General features: G+C 37.0%; 1 protein-coding gene across 1 annotated transcript; it reads left to right on the forward strand.

Moving 5' to 3' along the window:
* The first annotated feature begins 1,495 nt into the window (after window positions 1–1,495).
* On the forward strand, window positions 1,496–25,709 carry glrb (glycine receptor beta). Its single transcript, XM_005800589.2, has 10 exons — window positions 1,496–1,901; window positions 5,634–5,765; window positions 8,099–8,205; window positions 11,846–11,913; window positions 15,130–15,356; window positions 15,690–15,772; window positions 15,954–16,094; window positions 17,305–17,457; window positions 22,895–23,187; window positions 24,685–25,709. Exons 2-10 carry the CDS (start codon window positions 5,644–5,646, stop codon window positions 24,976–24,978), a joined length of 1,488 nt encoding a protein of 495 aa, XP_005800646.1. The 5' UTR covers window positions 1,496–1,901; window positions 5,634–5,643; the 3' UTR covers window positions 24,979–25,709.

Consider the following 25,709-nt stretch of genomic DNA (forward strand, 5'->3'; position numbering starts at 1 on the left):
TTGATGTTATAAGTAGCAAACCCTGTCCACACTGTGCTGCCCTCAGCTTCCTGCTTGTTCTGCATTTGGTCCTCAGTTCTACTGCAAACATAAAATTCTCTTTAAAACTTGAATTCAATTATTTATTTGATATGTTCTTAATGTGATGTAGTATAATTGTGAAATATATTTTGTGAAAAAATCAAGCACCAGAATTCTTCTGTTCATCTATTTCACCATAAAAATAATAAAATCAAAGCTTATTTCTACATTCAGTTGCTTAATTTCAGTCATATAAAAATGAATAATAACACACTGGATATCTTGTATATACTTTTTCAAGTTCATACTGATAACTGTGTGGAGGAATATGATGACAATAATCTAAAGGTGTTTTTCTGTTTTATTCCCAGGAGTTTAGTGAGCTGAGAGATCTCTTTATGTTTCCACAGATATAAAACTCTGCTCAGCACAGAATGCTCTTCAGTTTGAACAAATATTAATTTTATATCGGATAAAAGTGTTGTGCAGTATATGATCAATGAAATGACTTTATACACAATATCTTTTCACTGACGGAATGTAAAAATCAATAGTATTAAAATGTTAGGTGAATGCTTTTTATTTTTAGAACGATTTGATCTCTTGCCAAAACTTCTATCTTCAAAAATAAAGGATAGTAAGTCGTCAGTGCATCTATTGTTTACAGTTACTTGGAGGGCAATTATATTCCTCTGATACCAAAATAACATCCTACTCTCCTCTAACTCGGACATGTAATTTAATAGACAGACTAAGGACTCAGAGGACCTCTGACTCATTTTACAGTGGTGATGTGTTCAGGATGATCTTAGTTTTCAGCAACAGATGGCGTTTTACATCTGTTTTAGTTTCTTTTTACCAGAGTACTTTATGATAAGGAAGAAAGTACTTACTTTAATCACTCTTCCATAAAGGCCAGGTTGCTAAAATGGGCAACTAATATTTGCCCTGCAGATAGATTCACCATGACCAAATTCATAATTTGATTTTAGAGGGATCAGCTGAAATGAAATGTTTGCAATATTTTTATATATTTAGTTGTGAAAACATGTGAAAGCCATTTATTGCATTTTCCGCACTTCACAATTATTCACTACTCTATGGTAGTCTATCACGTAAAATCCCAATGAAATACAATGAAGTGTGTGGTGCTAGTGGGGTTCGAAGAGTATGAATACTGCAATACGTAATTTAATTTTGGAACATGCTTGCATCTATCTGACGATATTAGGTCATACATTTTCTGAATGGCATTCATTTATTGTCTCATTTTAATCCTATAAATAATTTGATATTAATGGTTTGTCCGCCTTTTGGGATCCGATCTGCAAACTGGAATAGAGTTGAATCCATGTTCTCGGAGACATGTTCATTCCGTGGGTCTGATCACGTCCGTGGATTTCTCACAGAAGCTGCTACAGATAGTGAAGCATCACGTGTGTGACAGCATCTCGCTCAGCTGGCGTCACGCAGCCGCCGCCGCCGCCGACCAGGGGGCGGGGAGGCGGCTGTCCGTGGTGCTGATGGCAGTGATGCGCTCCAGCTCCACGCTGCCGCTACTGCGCATGTTGCATGACAGGTACACGCAAGCCTCCATCTTGGGCATCCCGAGCTGAGGCGAAAGGGCAGCAGCCATATACACTCTGATTCCAAAATAACAACAAGCGGGAGCGGGGGAAATAAGCACAAAAATTGGCAAATTGCCGAGATGTAACTTTTCTTCCCTGAAAATATTCGCTCAACAATTTGCTTCTCGGAGGTGAGCGGAGAACAGGATGGGAAAGAAAGACAGCGACTGGTCTGCAAGGCTCTGATAGGGTTTTATTTTTTTAACAGTCAGCTGTTCTGGATTTATCTTTGACAACAGGGAAACCAGAACGGTGAGTGGAGCTGTGCATGTTCAGTGATTAACGGCTAACATGTTTTTTATATGCTCATAGCATGACGTGACATCACACCATCGCCTTCACATGCACTGGCATCTCCTTCCTGCGACCCCCGTCATGATGGTCGCTGTTTGCTGTTTAGTTCACACTCTTGTCCGTGTCTCCCCGCCCTGATGCTCAGAGCGAAAGCCTCCTACTTTTCTCTTGTTAGAAAAGGGCTGGAGGCGATGAGCAGCTACAGGTTGGGAGAGCTCCGGGTTGCTTGTCTTTTTTTATATATATATATATATACCTTTGTTGCATGTCGATATGAGCAGAAGACACGCCTTTGGCCAAAAAGACTTTTGTGCATTGGAATGTTCCAAACGAGGATTTTGTCATTTCAAATGTTATGAAAGATATGTTTTTGGTTTTAGACGCAAAGAAGTCACTGGTAAATTATTTTGAACGTTTACAGGTTCATGTTTCAGGTGCCAAATCAAAATTTCATGAACAATTAAAAAATGAACAATTAAAAAGCAATTTTGTATTTCTCTTCTTTTAAAATGTTGGAAATGTTTTATTATATGCAATAATCTGTAACCAAATATTGAAAAGTCAAGTTCAACTAGGAAAAGAGACCAAAGCTCTCAGATTTAGCCATAATATCAACATTTAGCCTTGGCAGAAAAAGGGTTAATTGCATTTATGTTTTAAGACTGTGGATATCTGGACCTGAACATGAGTTGGACATAACAGTTGTGCTATTGGGCAATCAATGTGAGTCACTGTGTGACACAACCTCTGTATGTTTAAAATTGCTAGTAGTACAACAGAGCTGGATAAGCCTAAGTCTGCTGCATGGCCATGGTTGAGTAAAGTCTTTTAAACCAAGACATATCTCTGTTGGGATGTATTCATACGTCCATGTTGAACATAAAAATACAGAGGTGTCCTTTTTAGCACTGTCCAAGCTCAGGGTCTTCCTGTTTGGGGTGGTCATGATGTCCTTGTCCCTTTTCTCATTGGTCCTCTGCTTTCCTCAGACCAGCCAAAAACATGATGTCAGGTTAACTGGAGAACTTAAATTGTCCTTCGGTGTATCATTATGTTACTCTGACGGATTAGTGACATGACCAGCATGTCACTAATCCGCTGGCCACTGAATGAGTGCTGAGGTTATATGGATAAGTAGGTAGAGAAAGAGGAAGGATAGATTCTAAATAACCGTTAGGTACAAATATGTGTATGAATGGTTGTTTGCCTTGCATCCCTAGTTTTCCCTGTGATTGGCTGTGATTGGCTGGAGAGCTTCCGCTTTCTTCTTCTCTTATCTATTAAAAACTGGAACAGGGCTATGAAAACAAATGGAAAATAGCAATCCACTAAAACTGTGTGTTTTACCAAGTTTTTTTGCCAGCTTATTAGTAGCTTGTAGTAGTTCAAGCTAATTTGTTGTTGAACATAAGACACTTGTCGGGGCTCACAGACAGCCGTATTTACAAAGGTTTGAAATAGCTAACTTAAAAACCGACCCGTAACTCCTGATGTGTTGATCAAATTGCCGACTTGGCCAGACTTCATTCCACTTCATTTAAATCAATATGTCATAAATAGCATTACACCGGAGAAACCTCAAAAACGTACAAAGGCTAGATGCTAACCAGTTAGCAACATGTTAGGCAACATGATGGCGGGGCATTTTCTACATGGTTACTAACGGTTAGACATAATGCAATATTTTATAGCTTTCTAATCACACTTAACTTATAAAGTTTATGAACCTTAATCTTCTTACCTTATAAAAAGAGCTAACAAGTTTTATAAGGTAAAAAGTGCTACCTACACCGAGGGTGCCAATCAATCAATCAATCAGTCAATCAATCAATCAGTCAATCAGTCCCTCGGATTCAAGGCCATATTTCCTCATAAAAGTTGCACAATAAAATGACAAGATTGGTTTTCACCCTTGTCTGTTTATGCAGCTGACCGCGCAGCATCCTGTGACCATTTTTAAATGAAAGCGATATTAATAGGCTAACAGGTGTCTGTTTTTTGACAGGCTTTACAAGAGCGCATAAGTTGTTTTGACTTCTGTCATGGGGGAGTGGGCGGAGTAATGGGGGACGTGACGTCACAGGTGAAAGGCCATAAACTCCGCCCACAATAAGACAAAAAAAAAACTACCTATAATTCAAGTAAACTATAATCAAAGTATACTAAATAAATAAAAATAATCATAACACACAAACAACGTATGACTATAAACACAATACTCTAATAAAAAAAAAACTCAATAAAGACGTCCTCATGACGTCATCACGTGACTCCCTCTCGTTCTGAACCGGGAAAATGTTTGACAATGAAAATTACAAGCTAGCTAGGATGGATATGGCAGCTGAGGCAGGAACTTCCACGACGAACCGCGTCAGTTTGTGCTGAAACCAAAAAGTAAGTCATGTCCGGTGTGAATGCGACTTTACTGTACTGTGTACCAGCTCGGGACGGCTCATCCTTCACAAACTGATTTAAAAAACGTGTTGTACAAATATGAACAACACAAAAATCAATACCAGCTTAATTATTACATTGACTAACGCACCAAATATAACTAAGAGTTTAAAGAGAAGACTCTTCCACCTACAGTCCTATTGAATCTCGGTAACCTCCTTCCCCCTCCCCAATTTTGGATTAGCTCTTATTAAAGTCTTCAGAAATTACAATAAATGTTTGATGCTTGTATTTAATTAATTTGATAAACCTTTATAAACTTAGCATCATTTACCTGACTTTCCTTTTGTTTGTTGTTGATCTGTGGAGGTGAATCTTTTCTTCAAGTCAAACATTGACTTGCTGCTGCCACCCAACATTTGACTGATAACATAGTTGGCCAGAAAGTTTCATTGTTGTATTTTATCTGCCTGATAAAGTGTTGTTTACTTCATATGGTCAATAGGAAATATTTGCATTCAGAGCAAAGAAACTCAATAGATTTGAGAAAAAACATTTCTCCAACATAAACTAATAATCCATGTGCAGGCCAGGAGCAGACAGGGACCTAAATAGCCAAGGCATTGAGGAGGAAAGAGTACGTCTCTGTCTAGACACTAAACTGCTTCAGTTAATATACAGTCTGGCTGGCAGAGTGTGTGTTTGGGGTTGGAGGCGAGACTGCTGGCTTCTCTGTTTGTCTCCAGTGTCGCTATGCAATAAAAGGGCACAGCTTTCTAATACAGGGCATGAATCATATAGGTACCCTGGTTGTTCTCTGATTAATGGCTTCTGTAAAGGAAAAATGCACCGTGCATGGATGAGAGCATTTCTGCCCACATCATTTTTTGTAGTTTTGTTTTTGTCATCATAAGACCCATAAACCATCTATTTAGCATATGGTGAGCTTTATCTCACTACAACAACTATAAATCAAAGCAAATTTCAAAGAGCTTTAATGCAATATATTTTCTTCTTGCTGCAGTTTTTCTTAGTTATGCTAGTCAGATATGAATGTGTGTGATCTGAAAAGACGAAGTCCATGTTTCATTTAAATCTCATTGTAAAAGTGTATATTAACAATGAATTCATTCATTCAAAGAAACAATAGCAAAGGAAACAAGGGAAATCTATCCAGTTAGGACAAGTAACTCCTAACCTAAAATGAAAATAACATTACAATATTTTAAGTCATATTCCTGCCTGAACAATTTTTAATCTGCCTTCTCTGTACTTAAATTGCTTTGTCCTCCACAGGCCGCACAGAATGGCGATGAAGAAGCTTGCAATCTTCCTCTTAGTCCTCTCTCTGTGTCTAGAGGGAGGCTCTGCTAAAGAAAAAGGAACTAAGAAGGGAAAAAAGAAAGGGAAGCAGGTTTACTGTCCATCGTAAGTACAAGATAAACACCACATCTGTTATACTGTTCAGGGTAACATCCTTCAGCAGAATCAAGGGTGTTTTTCACTGGGTTAGAAACACAAATATTATTGGGAATGTATGTGTGTATGTGAGTCTTTATTTATAGTTTTCACCATGTGAAAAAAGTGTAAAATTGGTCAACCATGGGAAAATTGCTCATTATCATGCCACTTATGCCAAAGATGAGTGCATATAAACTTCTGACTTAAAATGTAAATCCTTTTGCACACCAATATTATCTAGAAAGCTCATTCTAATTCAGTATATTCCAATTAAATATAATTGTAATTCAGTTCAGCAGAACAGGGTAAATTATTTTTCATAAAATTCTTGTTTGAGAATAAGTAACAGTTCTGAATCTTTTATCTGTTGTGTTATTAAGCAGCCTACTGAAAATGTTAAAAAGTAATTTAAGAGGCAATACATCAATAGTAATTATTCATCATTTATCATTAATATAGATTGGATAAAAGAATCATGACTTGAGGTATGCCTCATTTATTAAACATTGAGAATATCTGTCAGTCATCATGGTGGGGATCAAATGTAGAAAATGCAACAATTTAAGTGTTAAAACTAAAGCAAATAAAAACTCATCTTTACATTGGATTGTCCAAACAGTTAGAATTCTCATGACTCAGTTTACCCCCAGTCTATCCCAAACATACTGTGCTTTTGTTTTTATTGATTAAGTTGTACTGAAATTGGCCCCAGATTTGAACCTGACCTGAGGTCTTTCTGCATGGAGTTTGCATGTTCTGCCCATGAATGCATCGGTTCTCTCTGTATGCTCTGGATTTCTCCCACAGTTCAAAAACATGACTTTTAGGTTGATTGGTCTCTCTGAATTGCCTTTAGGAGTGAGGTTGTGTGGGCATGGTTGTTTGTCCTGTGTTGCCCTGGCGACCTGTTCAGGGTGTACCCACCCTGTAACCCTTTGACTGCTGAAGAAAGTCACCCGCGTCCCCCCCGCCGACCCTGTACAGACGAACAGATATAGACTTGGATAGATGGATGGGTTTGATAAATTCTACTGGTTTTATTTTATCAGCATATCAGACTATTTTAAAGCTTAATTCATTATTCATCTTCCAAAGAAAGAAACAGGCTTTTTGAAATCTGAGAAATGTGCATTCAAAATCCAAACTCAAAGAAATCTGATTTAGATCTTATTGATAAATTACAGACCTGATGAATAGTCTCTGAACAGAATCTCTTACTCCTTTGGCATATCCATTTTTCTTTCCACAGAGAAACTGCTCTGTCTGTTCCCTTAAATGGTAACAATTGAATCCACACTGAAGCTTCCTGAAATGAGAAGTAGACTGTTTGATGTGGTTCATGCGCTGGCATGTGCAGGCTGCATGACATATTTTGTGTTTAATGCTGTGGATGCCACTGTGGATCAAGAAAACCACTTGGTTCTAGCTAAGCTCTGGTGCTTGAGGCTGTCAGAAGAGCTGGTTAAAGTAGAAAAGGGAGAAAGGGAGGTTTTGTGGGTGGGAATTGTGTGTTTCACTTTGATCAAGGAAACAGCATAACATACACACTGTAGATCATTCCTGTGAAAGACTTTGAATCATCCTCAGAGCATAAAGTTTACTTCTTGATATGTAAAGTGCTTTTGAGAGGGGTAAATTCTTTGCCACCCATGAAGAGGCTTTTCTCCTGTCTCCCCTGCCAGATCCTGCTCAGTCTTTGTTTTTGTCACATACCTCTGTAATATTTAAGATGTAGAAACAGAATATGTTTGGCTGGATGTCAATGAAATCCCCTACTTTGCTAGAGCGCTCACATTTAGGAGACTCTTTGTTTTTACTACTTTTGGTTTAGGGTGGTTGAAAAGAAAATTCTCAAGTTGGTTAGGATAGAAATAGGAAAAAAGTATGGCATTATGATCTTTAAAACAAGTGGAAAATTGATGTTAGGAATATTACATGTATCAAAGCAGTGGATGGACTGATTTGGTGGCAAGATTACCATTTTAATGAGTATTTGTTGTAAAAGTCCTGATTATTTCTATTTGTCCCAGATGATCACAAAACACCATGCATCAATCCAAGGCTAAGTCAGGATCTGGGAACAACTCAGATCCCGTTTTTAAAGATTGCTTCACTCTAACATTTGTTGGGTGGTCCAAATTTTAAAAGCCAATTTAATCCCAAAGTGGTTCCTCTCTCGGCATGTAGTTTAATCAAAAAGTACACAAAGCGGCTAGAAGTGGGCGCGCTGTCCATTTGTGTTGTTCATCTGCCAGGAATTTGACCTGCTAAACTTCCCTCTCCGCCTTCTTTGTTTGCAGACAGCTGTCGTCTGAGGATCTGGCTCGAGTCCCTGCAAACTCAACCAGTAACATCTTGAACAGGTTACTGATCAGCTACGATCCCAGAATAAGACCCAACTTCAAAGGCAAGTCCTGTCACATCTATAACCAGCCTGCTTTGGATTTTATTTACAATTTAACTGAGTTTCTGGTATGCTAATTACAAATATGCACATTTAGTCTGTTTTGTATATAGTTCTGTTGGAAGTGTCTTAAAAATGTAAAGGAACAGAGAAAGTGCTGTTTCTGTTTTGCAAATGTACAATGTCCAACACATACCAGAAATGCTCAAATGGATTACGTTCTGGGGAATTTAAGAGCAAATTCAGAACCTCAATTTGTGGTTGTGATCTCTAAAACATTGCTTGATAACTGTTGCTTTAAAATTGTGATGCATCATATCAAGCCACTTTCTTCTGTTGGTGCTTTTGGTGGTGAAAAACCAAACTGGTCTACTGAGAGGTACTGGGTATTCTGAGATCCTTTTGTCCAAAAAAAACAACATTGAATGGGTGGGTTAATGTATTTCCAGGCACATAGTGCCATTTGATAGCATAATCAAGTAGTTTCCTTCAGTTGTTATAAAAATGGTGTATATATCAAACATGACTTAAAAGAAATTAAATTTTGTAAGTTGACATCTTGAAATTGGGCCTCTGTCTCTTTAAAAATCTCCTACTCTTTCTGATTTTACATAATATCCCATTTTACAATAATTGTCCTTTAAATGCTCAGCAGTTTGAGCTTCAGTAGCTCATTTGGGTCAGAATCAGATCGGTCGTCCTTCGCTCAAGATATCAATCAGTTAGCCTTGTTTATTTCTGATGCTGTTTCTAACTCCCCAATGTTTCAGGCTTGAATCACTTTTGACAGAAGCTGATCAACACAGATCAGGTACACCTCACCAGAGCTGCAGTTTCAGAGATGCTCTCACCTGATCATCAGGATTTGGCCATTTCCAAATTCACTCAGATCCTTATGCCTGCTAATTTATTCTACTTCTAATTTTAGTTTTGTTTTTTTTGTTTTGTTTTATTCTTTGAAATACCAGATTTTCCTCATGACTTTATTGTTTTGTCTCGAGAATAAGAAGCACTGTGAAACTATTCATAAATGGGAGTAGTAATGCAACTAGTTACCAACCACCTCTGCTAATAGGTGTTAAACACATTATTTATTTTTTTCACTTAAACTGTCAGTGGTCATAATGCTGTGCTTGATTAGTTTACATTTATATTGAGAATTGGAGAACTCAAAGTTACAATTAGAAAACATATGTATTCCATTCCTAAATAAATGATATGTGTGGGAAATGGAGCTAAAGTGAACCCTTTAATCCTAATGTGTGCCAGTTTTAGTTTCAGTTCTTACTCAACAGGAAGCAGCTGTCTCCAGTGTTTATATTCTACTGTTCATATCACAGAGATGTTTGACCCTACTTCACCCTCCCAGACACGGCTATAAGAACAAGAGAGGAGTGACTATTGACTGTTTCGTCTGTCTGTCTGATGGTTTTGTCGTTCTTCAAGTGGATTGCAAACAGTTTCCATTCTCTGGCATTTGGCAGAGCTGAATCTGAGGCTGTTTTGGATATGTAGCGAGCAGACGGTCTCCCTCCCTGATCGCCTCTAACTAGTCCAGCAGCTAGACATCTGCTCTTGATTTCAGAGCTGAAAGCTCCCTGTCCATTAACAGCCATGTCTTAATCTCCCACATTAATATCTAAGCTGCACATTGGGCATTGCTTTGTCAGCGGCTTTAAAATGGCGAGCTGCTTTTACATACTCTATAGAGAATATGTGAGGAAATACAAAATGTGCTTTATGGAATATTAATTAGCTCAATTTGTTTAATAAATGCAAGATAGATACGAGCCCTGTGCCGCCTCCGCTTTATGTGCATTAATTTTAGGGAAAAGTTTGTTCTTTGACGCATATAGTGAACACCTCAAAAGAAATTATTTATTCAAAGCTGGGTGAGGAGTCAGCGTTTATGAGAAGTTTTATTAGTTTATGCAAAATGGTAAAGCAGAGCGAGATTCCAGCCCAAACATTTAGAGGTTTAGTGTCACAAACGGATGGGTGGCTCATGCAAATAGATGTATATTTGTTTTTTATGGTTTAGTCTTCCACCTTATCAGGCAGGAAACTACCTAAAAATCTGAAGCAATTCTTTTAGGTGTTTAATCAAAAAAAGGGATTTATTTCTCAGCATTATAACTGCATTCAAAAAGTGCATCTCAATAAATTAGAGTATACTTGATCAGTTTTTTTTTGTTTGCCTCAGGAATTCAAATTAAAATCTGAGAGCTATATTTCAAACATTTATTTCTGCCAATTCACTTAAGTTCAGTGCCTTAGAAAGCTGTAATATTTCATAGAACCAATAAAAGAATCCGGGGGAACACTGCTGACCTCAGTCCGACAGAACTGATACCTTCCAAAAAGAAGCTAAGGTTGTTGCTGAAGAAGCTGGCTGCTCACAGGGCACTTTACTCAAGGATATTAATGTAAATTGTGTAGAAGCAAAAATGAAGACAGGAAAAGACATGGATAACCACAATCTTAAGAGGACTGAAAAGCAAAGTCATGTGAGGAGCTTGGACTGCAGCTGGACTCAGTGCTTGGAGTTGAGACACATAGATGTATCCAGATATGTGAAGTCACTCCTGAACCAGATGGCCTCGTTTGGTCCTGGTATCAACATGTTTTTTTTTTTTGTTTGTTTTTAGAACTGTGGATTCCAGCAAATAAAACTTTTATCTAAAAATATATATATTTGAAGTATTTCAGATAGCTGTTTAAGTGCGTTAGATGAGTGGACAGCAAAGTACTTTGCTGCTTGAGCCGAGTTTCAATGTCACTCGGCACGGACTGTGTTCATATTCAGATTAATACAAGCAAGTGTCCAAGCCACTTGTGAAGGATGAAAAACGTCATCAATATGTACAAAGTGCTTTCACATCTCTATTGACCGCATCAGATAATTGGATGACTCAGGATGTTGGTGAGGAAACATCATGAGAACCTAATGTGGGCTAAGGAGAAAAAAAAACCCAAAATCCTCCATTCAAATGAAAATACATGTATAGAGAGAGTTTCCTCCCTCAGTGATGGCTCGGGGAGCCGTGTAATCTGCTGTGGTTTATCAAATCCAAACTCAGCTCAGCTGGGTACCTGGAAATTTCAGAGCACTTCATGCTTGATTCTGCTGAAAAGCTTGATAGCGCTGCTGATTTCATTTTGCAGAAGGGGTTGGTAGTGGCCCACAAAGCCAAGAATAACAATGCCTGCTTTAGTCACCATGGTTTCACTGTGATTGGCCAGCAAAGTGGCCCGAGCTAGACTTTATAGAGAATCTGTGAAGTATTTTTGATAGAACCACAGGCTGATCGCCTCCCTGCTGTGCTGCACTGATGCATTTATCCATGCAAAAGGAGCCCAGCCCAAGTGTTTAGAGCATCTACATTAAGTTGTTTAATACAGACACTGGTCTTGTGTAGAATTCAACTTATTAGTATAAATACATTTGTCACTTAGTATGTAATGAACTTGTTTAATTGAATTAGGAGTTAAAGTTTTCAAACTAAATCACTAAACTTTTTGATGACATTCAAAGTTTTTGAGTTGTAGCTGAACGCATGGTGCTTCAGTCATACTTCCAACCAGCAGTGATCAAAGATGACACTGAATGTTAAAATGTCTTCTTCTGTCTTTCTGAATCCAGGGATTCCTGTGGAGGACAGAGTGAACATTTTCATCAACAGCTTTGGCTCAATTCAGGAAACAACCATGGTGAGAATCCGCTCTGCTTCCACTGTAGTCAGATTATAATGATGATCCATACTTCTGCTGGTCAAAAAGAAGCTTTAAAACTACTCTAATGTGGGTGTCTTAGAAAGAAAGAAGTGATTCCTGACATGTTTTAGAACCGTTAGAAATAAATCATGATTGAAAAGGCAAGTTTTCAAGCCTCATTAATCTGATGGCTTAAATGCAGATAAAGAAGCGCAGTTTGAATGCTAACCACCAGATTAAACTCAAGGACGTTGCAGGGCCAACTTCTGAACAGTCGGAAACATTTAAGAACGCTTTCTAGATTCCAGAAGGCCACCTGATTTGTATGATTTCTTAAAACTGCTGGGAGAAAAGCAGTGCTTATTTATAAGGTTATTTCAAGCTTGGCAGCTCAGTAACGTACAGTTAATCCCCCATTTGGCTCAGTTCTGTGAAGTATAATTTAGATTATATTTGCAAAGTTCTTCCTTCGTGTTTCTTAAAGAATTGTTTTATCTCACATGCAGTTTTAGGAATTCAGTATTATGGAGATGGAGTTTTATAGATGACTGCAGGGAGAAAACACACATGTGCATCCTGAACAGTAGTCTTTTGTGAGATGTGATGTGCAAGTTCTTGCATTCCTGCACATTTTGATATTAACATCAGTGATGGATTGCATGCAAGCTTTCCTGATTGTGATTGATGGCTTCCCCATCTGGCAAGGAGGATGTAAAACAGGAAGAAAGAACAATAAAGTCAGGAATGGGAGGAGACATGTCGGTGCAATGTGTTTTATCACGAGGCTCAATGTGATAAAAAGAGATTTATTGTGAACGTCTCACTAAGAATAAGGTGTGAGGTATAAGCCAAAGTGCCCCAATCTACTAAATTTAGAAATAATTCAATATTTGGTTACCAATGTGATTAAAAATTACAAATAAACACATAAACTTAATAAAAGAGAGGGGGAGGAAACAAGATATTATATGTTCTACCTGCTCGTTTTCAAACAATTGGTGCAAATTTGGCACTTTGTTATATTATCCTTTTCTGTTTTTATTTTTTATTGCCTGTTTGACATGAATGAATACATACTTTTAAATGTGATTTTTAAAAATTATTTAAAGAACTAAATAAACAAATTTTTTTTCAGTATTTATTTAACCATGTGTCCCATTATGAAACCTGTGGCTCGTTAAGATTACTTCTGTCTAATTGTTGTGTTGCCAGGTTTCTCTGTTTATTAAAACAGAGCAACCAGGATAAATAGTTTATCTATTTTTTATTAAAAAATGATTGATCACTTGCTTTCTTGAGTTGTGGATCTCTCTTCATCGTGGATTTGTTGGATTTGGCAGTAGAGACGGAGTAAGACTAGTAATAAGGAAACTGAGCAGAGAGGAGTAATGTAACAGGAAATGTGAAAATATGTTTACATTTCCTGGGAGAAAGTCATGAAAATCAAAGCAACATACTGAAGTATCTACGCAAAGCAAGATGAGGGGAAGACAAAAAAAGAAAAGGACAGGTGTTGAAAATAGAAACATGAGCCAAGAAAATGGCAATGAAGGATAATAAGACCGAAGTCCCAAAGGTCTTCTCTCTCTCCGCTGGGTTTCCCAAGACGCTGAAAGTTAAGAAGGTTTGAAACGATTCATTGAGGAGAAGGAAACAACAGCTGGTCCCCTCTGCCCCCTCAATTTATCACTCTGTGGGGTGTTTGATCTCTGAAAGCCATCCCTCATCATTTACACCTTCCTCAGGCTAACCTGCAGTACACGTCTGCAGTATTTAACGCACCAATTTTCACTTGAAGATTGTGTACACCTCTGTAGAAAATGATGTTGTTGAGACAGAATAAATTGCAGCTATGTTTTTACTGCCTCCCAGCTTGAGTTTTCCTTGCTGATTACAACACACAGCCGTGTTAAATCTCCCTGGAATCGAATGTCGCACTGGCAGCTTGATACCGAGCCAGAAGGAAGATATATTTCCTTGTCTGGTTTTCAGGAAGGATAAGGTGTGGGAATTGGCTTGCATCTCAGACAGGGAAAAAAAATCCAACAGAGGCTGTTTGTGGAACTGGACAGACACTGGAGACTAAAATTGGGGCGGTGCACAAATGACAGTCTGTTTTCTAACTGTGGAGCAAATGGAAAAAAGGCTCCCATTGTAATGTTGAATATTAATGGATAGTCAGGCTGTATTTATTAAAACTGCAGTATAAAACAAACAAAAAAAATACTTTTTTGGATATTTGTTAAAACTGTCACTATATTGTAACAGAATGAGACAGATTATCTGTGAAAGGATAGTGCTGACTATCATCCTTTTGTATGTACTGCTAAATGTACTAATGACAGAGGAACAACTCACCAATGACAGCAGAAAACTGTTTATCTGCTCTCATTGGTGGCTGTTCTAACTAGCCTTAGCTTTTATGACAGGCTGCGATCAGAAAGAAGTTGTAGCTCAGCAGAAAGCATTTACACGAGCATGATTAACATCGCTAAGACCCTCCTCTCGCCACCGATTGGTTGTTTCTAGTTAGCACTGGGAGATGACATAGTGAAAGTTTCTTAAAATATGTTTTGTAAAAGTGTTTTATAAAACATTATCAACAAGTGATACTGAAATAATATAAACAAAGGTAAAATATGTTTATATTTTAAATATATATTTTTTACCAATATGTTGAAAGTTCTATGAAATTTTGACATTTCATCCATCTTCACCTTCACCTTCAAAACAGCCTAATTTAGCACAAGACCAGCAGGAATGTGGAGATTTAATCATTAAGCTCCTTAATGGCGTCAGCAGTGTTAGTGTCCTGATAACCTCTGACCTCTGGGCTTTGCAGCTTTTTACATGTCATTATGTTTGAGCTTCAGTCGTAAAAACTGGCTTTGCATCTTGGCTTGTTTTAGTTCTGCTTCAGAAAAAATTTAATAGTAGATGCACAATCAGAAGAAGGCATTTTTTAAATCAAATGTTACAAAAAAATGTTTAAAATGCTTTTATTTCAAGATGAATAAACCTCTGTGCATTGTCACAGTCATGAAGTTGTTAAACACCTTCTTGTTCAAAGCTTCAGAGCAAATGTTCCAGTTTTCTGATGTGGAAAAGTGACTCATTAGCTGAGTTATGTGTCTGAAAGTAACCAGCCTGTGTCTAGAAGAGTTTACTGGAAATGCAGCCATGTTTGAACTTGTCTGGTGTCAAACCTGACAGGATTACAGGGTGAACATCTTCCTGCGGCAGCGCTGGAATGACCCCAGGCTCAAGTTACCACAGGACTTCAAGTCAGAATCGCTCACTGTTGATCCCAAGATGTTCAAATGTCTCTGGAAGCCTGACCTGTTCTTTGCTAATGAGAAGAGTGCAAACTTTCACGATGTGACCCAAGAGAACATCCTCCTCTTCATATTCCGTAATGGAGATGTCCTCATTAGCATGAGGTACTTTTACTTACTGATTTACTTGTCTATTTGTTTGTTACATTTCCTTTTTACAATATTTTTCAAAAGGCCTTTTACAAAAAATACATCCGTAAACCAATGTTTTTTATTTATCTGTTATAACTGAGTCTGGAGGACCCAGAAACCAAAAAAACTGTTGGAAAGCTTGGCATTTGTATGGTGTTTTAAAGAGACCTGTGATGTAATTCAGTGAAAGCTTTTTAAATGCCAAAGTTTACACCAGTGTTATACAACCAAAGTTTGTATGTAGACATACAGCGAGGCAGACGAAGCTCGTCGAACTAAAATCTGCTGCTTTTCATCTCCTTCCAGGTTGTCCATCACCCTTTCTTGCCCGTTGGATCTGACCTTGTTTCCAATGGATACGCAGAGGTGTAAAATGCAACTTGAAAGCTGTACGTTTAGAAAAATACCTCACGATGTTACTTCTTATAGCCTGCAGGCACTTATATCACTCATATAGACATTATATTGATAGAATATTGTTCCTTCTTATAGCTAGACTTTCATTTTATTTTTTAACATGCATCTGTATGTTTTCATATCTGTGTATTTGCCTTTAATTTGATTTTTTAGTTGGGTACACAACAGATGACCTGCAGTTCATGTGGCAGACAGGAGATCCTGTCCAAATGGATGCTATTGCTCTTCCACAGTTTGACATCAGACAAGAAGACATTGATTATGGAAACTGCACCAAATTCTATGAAGGAACAGGTGATGGATTTATATTAACAAAGTGTTTTTCATATACAAAAAAGAGAGAAAACACATGCAGTCTGTAAACATATTCATCTGAGCTCTGTAAGTTACAAATGTCAGATTTGTCTGATTTAATAGAAATAAATTCAATAAATTCCGTATAGAAATGAAATGAAGGTGCTGCCACAAACCTTTTATTACATATTTGATCATTTTTTGCATGTCTTAGCCTGAGAGATAAGTTTGTTTTTCAGGTGAGCATCATATATCTCACATTAATGGTAGAACAAAACCGGAAATGATTATCATTATCTCTGTATTTTATGTCTGAAAACCTGGAGTTTTAATGGTTTGTAGCCTTAAAGAGTCTCTGAACAAAAAAACCCTTTATAGCCTAAAATTTGTGGAAGCAAAGTCATAATCTAAAGCTAATTGAATCATTTTTGCTACTTGTGTCTTATTTCAGATAATATTTTTGTTCAATCAGTAGATCAACAGGTTGTGGCTTTGGTAGAAGCATTGCTTTTCTTCTGAATATTGAAAGTACAGTGTGAGAAAACAACTCAGTTTCAATAAATGAATCCTTGTTTTCTTTAAAATGATGCAGTAGTTTATCAACCATTGCATGTAAGGCTGAACTTCCTTACTGATTTCCTACTGACAGGCCCTGCTCCAGTTGAGTCAGGTTTTTACCTGGTTACCATGGCTACCTATAAAGATTGTCTCTGCGTTCAGCTGGTTTGAGCCTGCTTCACGACCCTGTCAGGCTTTATGTAAAAGATGGAGAGAATCCTGAGTTTTTAAAACATTACTTCAGCTCAACCATTCCCACTGGACCAACCAGAGGGTCTCCTTAATTCAGCCTCGTAGCTCCGAGGCTAAAAGACACAGATAAAGTAGAAGATTTGAGACAGCATCTCCCTTTTAATGACCAATGTACATTTAATGGATAGAATAGTTCATAATGCTGTGTATTATTTACACAATTGGATCTTTTTAAAGTTACAAATGTCAAAATGGACTAAAATTGTGATTTAATTTACAGATATGTCCCATTATGAAAGCTGTCAGTTTTTACATAAGGATCACCTTTATTTTCTGAGGTCCCAGTCTGAACGATACTCTCTGCCTCGCTTCACTGTTTACTATGCATTTTTAAATCATTATGTCTCTTATGTTTCAATGAAGTCCTTGTGATGTTTGGGTTTTCTTCTTCCTCATGTAGGGTATTACACTTGTGTAGAGGTTATCTTCACCCTACGGAGACAAGTTGGCTTCTACATGATGGGTGTTTATGCCCCCACGCTGCTCATAGTGGTTCTTTCCTGGCTGTCTTTCTGGATCAACCCTGATGCGAGTGCTGCAAGGGTTCCTTTGGGTAAGACTAATTTTACCAACTATAACATATTCCACTTCTATTTACAAGGACATAAACACTGCAAGCACCCTTCCTGCTCTTTTAGCTAGTGTTACTGCAGTGAGAAGGCATTCACAGGTCCACCTCAGTAATAAATCATCAAAAAGTCATATTGGTTCTTTAATTCGGTGTAAAAAATGAAGCATAATATTATAGAAACTCATAAAACATTGGAGGTATTAATCTGGACTTCCTTTGCATTAGCTGTAGTCATCAAACCTAAAAGCAGGAAATGCTCCCTATATGTAATGACTCATTATGAAATTAATTAAAGTTTTTGAATTTTATTACTGATACAAATCAACGTTCTGATGAGATTGGCCAGTATATTCTGAATGAGTTTACTGTTCAAATCTTCATTTAGGAGGAATGTTATGAAGAGAAACAGACACATAAACAGAAAGCACTCTAAAGGTTTCAGGGATTACTCACACTGTAACCTCCAATCATTACCATCATGACATCATCAGTCACTTTGACACCGTGAAGAACTTTGCGTGTGAAGCATGGCTCCCTGTCCAGTGTTTGTGGTGAATAATAAATCACTAAATGTGGCTGTAATTGACAGAGGGGGCCCACTCAGTGATGCATTTATCTAGACTAGTCTTAAAAACAAATGATTTCACATCTGAAGTGCAATAATAATCATTATTTATTTATTTGTTAGGATGAATTTAAATAAATAAATTATTTTTTCTTTGGCTTTTGACACAGCTTGAGGTGTTGGCTTTAATGTTTTGTTGCTTTGTTTTTGGTTTTATGTCTGTTTTATTTGCTTTAGTGTACAACAGTGTTGTTTTAAAGTGCATCACAAATGAAATTATATTGTAAATGACAGCCAGGAGTTCCTATGCTTTGTACTAAATTTAAATTATGATACATTTTAATACCGAATCAAAAAAGAAAGAGCAGTGACCAGGATGATGGAGAATATACACAGGTAAAATTAGATTTCAACTGAATTATTCAGGATTTTTTGGTCATTCGCCTGTTTTTAAAATGAAATCAATAATTTCTCAGGTTTGACTGATCAGCACTTCAAACTGTTTGTGTAAATCAGAAACCTCCTGGCGCCAGAAGTCTTGTCCCCTGCTAAAAGACAGTGCAGGCTTGGGACATGTCAATGTCTGTTGAGCAGATGGATATTAGTCCTAAGTGTGTAAAACAATAGATTTCTACATGTATCAATAATCTCTCATTCATATAGTGACATGCAATAACTAAATGATGCTTTTGGATCAGTTCATCTGCAGAATCCTCCTGCAGAACTTGGATCAAATAGATAACTTGGCTTTGTTAGTGTGATAAATTCTCTAAATTTTTCATAATTTTTTTTCTCATCCTGAAAATATCTTGAGGGAAGCCAAGTGTGTGGGCCTCCTCTACATAATTTGACTAATAAGATCAAAACACATACTGAAAGCAACTTTTACTCAGAGAAAATAATTAAATACACATTCTGTTCTTGAATTTAAGAAGAAAATCAATTGGTGACCTTCTTCACATTTTCATCTAAACCATCTGCTGAAGTCTTGTTAGAAAGGTGTGAAATATTTTGAGCACATAGGAGAGCAAATGAGTTTCATTTTGATCTTGCACTAAACTGTCAAATAAAGCATTTTCCAGCCAACATTTTAATGCATTTGTTGATATTTTACACCAGTAAGGAGAGCACCTGTCATACAGATTCCTCCTTTTGTTTTTGATAGAGAAAATGCTGCTGAGAGAATGACTGGTTAGCCTTAATGTTGTGACCTGGTTTCATCTACAATTTATACAATCATACACAAAGCATATTTCTATCGTGACAAAACAGAGAGCATCATGACTCGGTGAACACAGTTTATTATTTATCAGATATTTAATAACTCAAACTGATGGGTGTGGTAAGAGAGAAGCTTGATTCTGAAATAAAGGAAAAATTGGATGCTAACAGGAAGTGCACCCTTAAATCAGGGAGGATCTGTTAGAACGAGAATGGTGGAGATGGTTTTATACTGCTCTGACTGCTGGAACCAACATGGAGTGAAATGCAATCATGTAGGCTCATGATGCAACCTCATATAACACAGATCAAAGATTAAACAGGTAAATCTTAAAATACTAAGAGGAACAAGACTGGAAAACATGATCATTCCAGAGCAAACAATTCAGATTATTTTTGCTTTATAAACAGTGTAAGTAAACAGTAAACCACTAAAGTGTTTTCAATTCAGGTTTGGACCTCTGATCTGATTTGATTTGGGTTTCAAATCTGCCTAAAACATCTACAGTAAAAATATAATCACTGCAGATATGAAAATGTAAAAAAAATGCATTTTCACAGATTATATGTAATTAACAGGATTTTTAATGTTTAATTTGATATTTGTGTCAATGTTATTTTTTTTATTAAAAGTCAAACAAGAAAAAGATGAAATCACAGCAGTATACACTTTAAAAAGCAAGGAATTAAAACACCATAAACTTCATTTAAGTACAAAAGAGAAATATATTTTAAGAGAACATAGAATAAAATAATTTAAGAATTTAAAGATTAACAATTACACTCTTCTGTTATAGAGTTTTTAAGACAAGTTTTAGATTCATTCATGGGAATAAGTTGCTGGAGTCTTAATGGCTTCTGCAAATTATTCTAGAACCAGGGTGAAGGATTAAAAAAATAAATAAATAAACTTTTTTATTCTGATCAGATGTGATGATCAGGTTTTGTGTTCACTAAATACCAGAGACATGAGACGAAGCAAAGATGGGGGTAGCTTGGCAGGGCAGCCTTAGAAGTAAATACAAGGCAGTGTTGGACATGTTTAAAGACATATTTCAAATATATATATAGTTTCCAGGAATTTTCTGCTTGTAAAGAAGGCTGGCCTGAGAAGTTTGAGATATGCTTCCTAATACATGATCCTATCTTTCCAAAGTATATCCACTACAGCCTGGCAATAGCTATAAAAACATATTTACTCCTCTTCCACACCATAGCCCACATATAATAAGTCCGTATCATCCTCATATGTCAGTATCACCCTCATATATTATTGCCTATTACCCTTGTGTGTCTGCACAGGACTGCCTGGATAAGAAAATCCATTGTTATCCCACCTCATTCATCCACTGCCTCCTTTTTGCTCCATCTTCATTCCAGCTGTTTATCACCACTTTCATTCCTTCATCACTTCAAACCTTCCTGGAGGCCTGCTCTGACTTCTCTGTGAATAAGATGGTTCCAGGTCAGTCAGCACCCTGATGTGTTTGTGGGTTTGTATTCCTGCTCATTTTTGTGTCAAATTACATGCACAAAGAGGACAAACTTACTGGATCCGGTATAAATATGTATAGTATAAAAATTCTTAAAATAGTCTGTACTGCGGCAAGATAGGAACACACTGTAAAAATGTCAAAAAATAAAAACTTTTGGTGAAGTTTTGGGCCATTATTCATAATTCTACACAGCATGTTTTTCATTTATGATGGTACGACAAAAAATATCTGTCATTACACCCAAATAATATGTTGAAATTGTTGGTTAATGGTAGTCATGGAGATTTGGTGACAACACTGTGCCTCTTTTTGCTGCAGTTCTCCAACAGTGAACCATGCATCCAACAATAGTTTTGTTAAACACTGTTATCTTTTCCTACGTTGAATGAATGTAATTAATTTAAACATTGGATTTCTTTGCATTTTGAGTGTGGGATTATTTTGGATCAATTAACAGTGAATTTGTTTTGAGACATTTTTTCAGCATCTTTTCTGGGGGTGTCCACATCTATGTGTTGTTTATCAGACCTTTGTTGCAAGCTTCTCTTTGGTTGAATGATCTTAATTAAGTCTGAGAGCAGCAGCTATTAATCATTTGAATGTACTAAAAGTTACTGTAAAGGCACATTAGCAGCAAAAAGTGAGATGTTAAGAAAAGAAGTCTGCAGAGCCTTTCATTGACGTTGGAATAACCTCTTAACGTTGGTCGTAATTGCTGTTTCCACTTCGGCCCAGAAGATTTGCTGCTATTTAGGGGAGATCACTAACCTGTAATGATGTAAGCTTTGAGAGATAAAAACTCTTTGGAATTACGTACTCATTAGAGGCTGTCTGTGCTTTTAACAAAAGGAAAACAAATCAGCTTTGAATGCTGATTTCATTGATGTTCTCAGAAACCTTTTGTACCCGTTTGATTAGAGCTTTTTGTGCTGACAGGAAGGATGTTTTTAATTTTTCTTCACAGATAATTGACTTCAAATGGTTCCTGAGTGGAAACAAACATCAAGTCTCTATCATTCTACATGTCCTATTTTATGTTATAACAATGGGAGCATTTGTTTTTTAATACTTTCCATCTGAAGAGCCAGTCGTTCCTGTAATCTTTGAAAGATTAATTGTTTAACCTTAATTGTTATCCAGATTTTTGGAAGTGGATTTTATTTTCTGATATCTTTTTTTTGATTGTCTGTCAAGTGGTTGCATCACAGCTTATTATAGAGCCTGTGCAAAAAAATAAAAGGTTAAGTCAAGGACAGAAGGAGTATGAGGCCTAAACATGATCAGTGATGAACTGTTATCTGACTGTAATGTATTTTAGAAATACAGAAAGTGCAGCAAATGTGTGACAAAGTACCTGAGAAATGCATTATCTATCCTCTGATTCACTCATTATGCGGTTTTGTGAAAAACTACTTTCTCCCTTACAGATTCCCACCCAGCAATGTGTCTTGGTGATACTTTCTCCTTCTGGTTTTTGCTTTTTTACAGTGAGATATTTAACCATTGAAAAAAATGTCCATATCAGATGATAACTGCAGTTGGTATTAAATGAAAAGATACTATCTACTATCTAAGCTTAGTGGCAGGTTGTGCCACCTTTAGTATTTGGAGTATCTACATCTTTTACATCATTGTAGAGGAATGTTGACTCACTGATCTTTGCAGAATTGTTTTAAATCAGCCAAAGCTCTACATGATGCAGCAGCCTCTTAGATGTAAGTCTGCAGTTTGACCAAATCACTCGATCTGTTTCTTTAGGAATCCAAAGATGAACCTGCTTGTATGCTTTAGATTATTGCATTTGAAGTGCTCTGATCGTGAAAATATTTTGTATGCTGGTCATCAATGGGGTGAAAGTCACAGTGTCCTGCTGCGTCACGGTAGGGTCTGTGTCTTCTGTCACATCACTGTTGAAACAACTATTCTCCTTTATCAGTGTATGAGTTGTGGTGGCAGAATTTTCCAACATATTTCCAGTCATTGTTTGACCTTATTGATATGAATAAATATCTGTTTATATTGTTTCTATCCAGTACATCATAATAATGTAACTATTACCTTCCTTCTAAAGAGAGTTATTCTTCATTTTCATGCACATTTCTGACTGACAAGGTCATCTGTGCTCCCCGGTATGCAGGGATCCTCTCGGTGCTCTCCCTGTCTTCTGAATGCACCTCGTTAGCTTCAGAGCTGCCCAAAGTGTCCTACGTCAAGGCTATTGACATCTGGCTCATTGCATGCCTGCTGTTCGGCTTTGCCTCGCTGGTGGAGTACGCTGTGGTTCAAGTGATGCTCAACAGCCCAAAGCACATTGAGGCAGAGAAGGCCAAGATAGCTTCCAAGGAGAAGGCTGCAGGGAAGAGTCCTGGTGTGAGGAACAACACCATCAACGGGACCGGAGGGACGCCTCTGCACGTCAGCACCTTGCACGTTAGTGGCTGGCTTTGATACCATAAGAGAGTGTGTTAGAAAAGCATTAAGATATAACCACTAACAATTTTTATTTTTAAACCCTAGAATTAAGGCTTTTTAAAACATTTATCTCACAATTCTGGTTTAATTTGAAAGTCTGAAGTTGTATTTCTTTTAGTTGTGAGATCTTGAAGTGATTGGAAATTACAATATTATGTACATTTTTGCAGAAATCAAGATCTTCAAAATTAATTCTGCAAACTACAAACCTGAAATACCCTCAGATCGCTTTCCATTTTAATATCAAATTTCATGCAGACGCCCACACTCAGTAACATACAGTCAAATGAAGCCCAGACTGCAGATCCGACACCTTCAAGCTGTTTTGTTGCAAAGATCAAATCTAAATGCAAATCAGGAAAATATATTCATTAAAATGTTTTTGTCCCAATGCAAATAACTGTGGGGTCAAAGTGCAGCTTGAACATTTGTAGCAGTTTCCTTAGAAATCCACAACATTGATGTACAGAAATGATTTTACATCAGGGTCTGCGTCGCAGCGTTACTCCTTTGAGGTTGAAGTCTGTTTTCTCATGAAACGGAAATTAAAATAACAAAGCTTTAATTATTTTAATGACTTCAGTCTGATTAGATCCTGTCCACCCTGCAGGCTGTCAGCAAAGCAAAAAGGATTTCTTTCAGGTGACCTCAACCTAAAAAAACAGTTTCGTAAAATAGCAGGGGTTAAAAGACCCCTGTGATTAGGTAATGTTATGGAGAACAAAGAAAGTCTTTTTGTTGACTCCAAACATTCATGTTCTCTTAAAATAGCAGCAGGTGATTTATCAGTGGGAGGTTTGTCCAAGTTTCCTGATCAAGCGGCTCATTTACTGCATTCTCAAAGTGTTTGCAGTCGAGTCAAAACATTTTTAAAAGCCTCAGATAAATGATTCCTTCAGTTTCTGGAGCAATGCGGTATAGATGTTGGATAATAGCTGGAGTTTATACACAGATTATTGTGTAGTTGGCAAATGCTAGCCCAACATTTAGTAATACCAATTAATTCACATATTTATTAGAACAAATGCATAATTGTACCTATTACGAGTAAACTTTTCAGAATCACAAGCTAACAGAATGCTTTGTACCGACTAAATAAACTGAGGGCTTGTTTAGGACTTTGGGTCAATGCATGGAGTCACTAACCACTAACTTGTTTTTTGCCATTGAAGTCACAAAAAGCTTCTGCCTCCTTCTATCGCCTGCCATTTGTTGTATCTTTTGTTCCTATAGTAATGTGATGTGAAAATGGTTAAAACAGTTTTCTCAATCACTTTACTGGTGATGGAACATCGGAGTTTGGCTTGTAATTCTGCAATAGTGAGTTGTCCAGATGGTTCTTTTTCAGCAGTTGTTTCATAACCTGTTATGTTTCAGAGAAAAAATGAAAAAGTGCAACATCTCTATATCATACAGAATAATATGTTTTTCTTTTTGTCTCTTGCTGTCTCTCAGGTGGGTGAGACCCGCTGTAAAAAGGTGTGCACATCCAAATCAGACCTGCGGACCAACGACTTCAGCATCGTGGGATCTCTCCCACGGGACTTTGAACTGTCAAACTTTGACTGCTACGGGAAACCGATTGACACCGGCTCTGCTCTCGGTAAATCCCAGGCAAAGAACAAGAAACCGCCTCCTCCAAAACCAGTCATCCCCTCCGCTGCCAAAAGAGTCGACCTGTACTCCAGAGCCCTGTTCCCTTTCTCTTTTCTCTTCTTTAATGTGATTTACTGGTCCATATACTTGTGATTATCTGGAATTATTATCCCAATGCGATAGTTTCATGAGTTCTTTATTGACTGGCTTGTATAAAAAAAGACTTGTGTTTCCAATTGAGAAGTGAGAAATGGGAACCTGGCCCCTACAGAACTGGTGCTGTGAAGGAAGTAAAAATACTATTTGAATGCTATTTCTATATGAGATATAAAAAGTTATTTTATTTTTTTTTAGAATAAAGATAAAGAATCTTATAAGTTTGCTTTATGCATTGAATTATACTTAAAGGATGATTGCTGAAATAAAATAGTCTTGGTGAAACAGAATTTTTAAGAGGGGAACTGAAAATTCAAAGCTGATTTGCTAATCACGGTTTTATTTCTCTCTGCTTTGTTTATGTAAAGTTTATTGGTTAAAGCATTTTATTTTAGCTTCATTGCAAAGTGTTGCATTGTAATTATCTTGCATGTTATAAATATTGCATGTATATGAAGAGAAAATCTAAAAAGATATATCAAATGTTTATGAAATAATATTCCAATGATTTACTTTTGAGAAAATTTGTGGATATGTGAAGCACTCTTTCCTGCCAGATGGTCATGTGACACTGCCACTCCTACAACTAATACAACACTTGACTCATCCAACCTGTAGCCTGTGTAAACGGGTCACTACTGAGCTGTGACCATATATTTGTGCAATTTTCAAGCAAAGAAAATAAATGATCAAATGACTTTCCACCATTTGATGTTATTAAAAATAAG

Source organism: Xiphophorus maculatus, chromosome 23, assembly GCF_002775205.1.
Source record: "Xiphophorus maculatus strain JP 163 A chromosome 23, X_maculatus-5.0-male, whole genome shotgun sequence".
Taxonomy (NCBI): domain Eukaryota; kingdom Metazoa; phylum Chordata; class Actinopteri; order Cyprinodontiformes; family Poeciliidae; genus Xiphophorus; species Xiphophorus maculatus.

What these genes read in the sequence shown, in the direction of transcription:
- glrb (XM_005800589.2), top strand. Translation starts at nt 5,644, where the DNA reads ATGGCGATGAAGAAGCTTGCAATCTTCCTCTTAGTCCTCTCTCTGTGT. An exon ending in AAGCAGGTTTACTGTCCATC is followed by an intron (nt 5,766 to 8,098) that starts GTAAGTACAAGA and finishes CTTTGTTTGCAG; the next exon opens with ACAGCTGTCGTCTGAGGATC. An exon ending in CAATTCAGGAAACAACCATG is followed by an intron (nt 11,914 to 15,129) that starts GTGAGAATCCGC and finishes CAAACCTGACAG; the next exon opens with GATTACAGGGTGAACATCTT.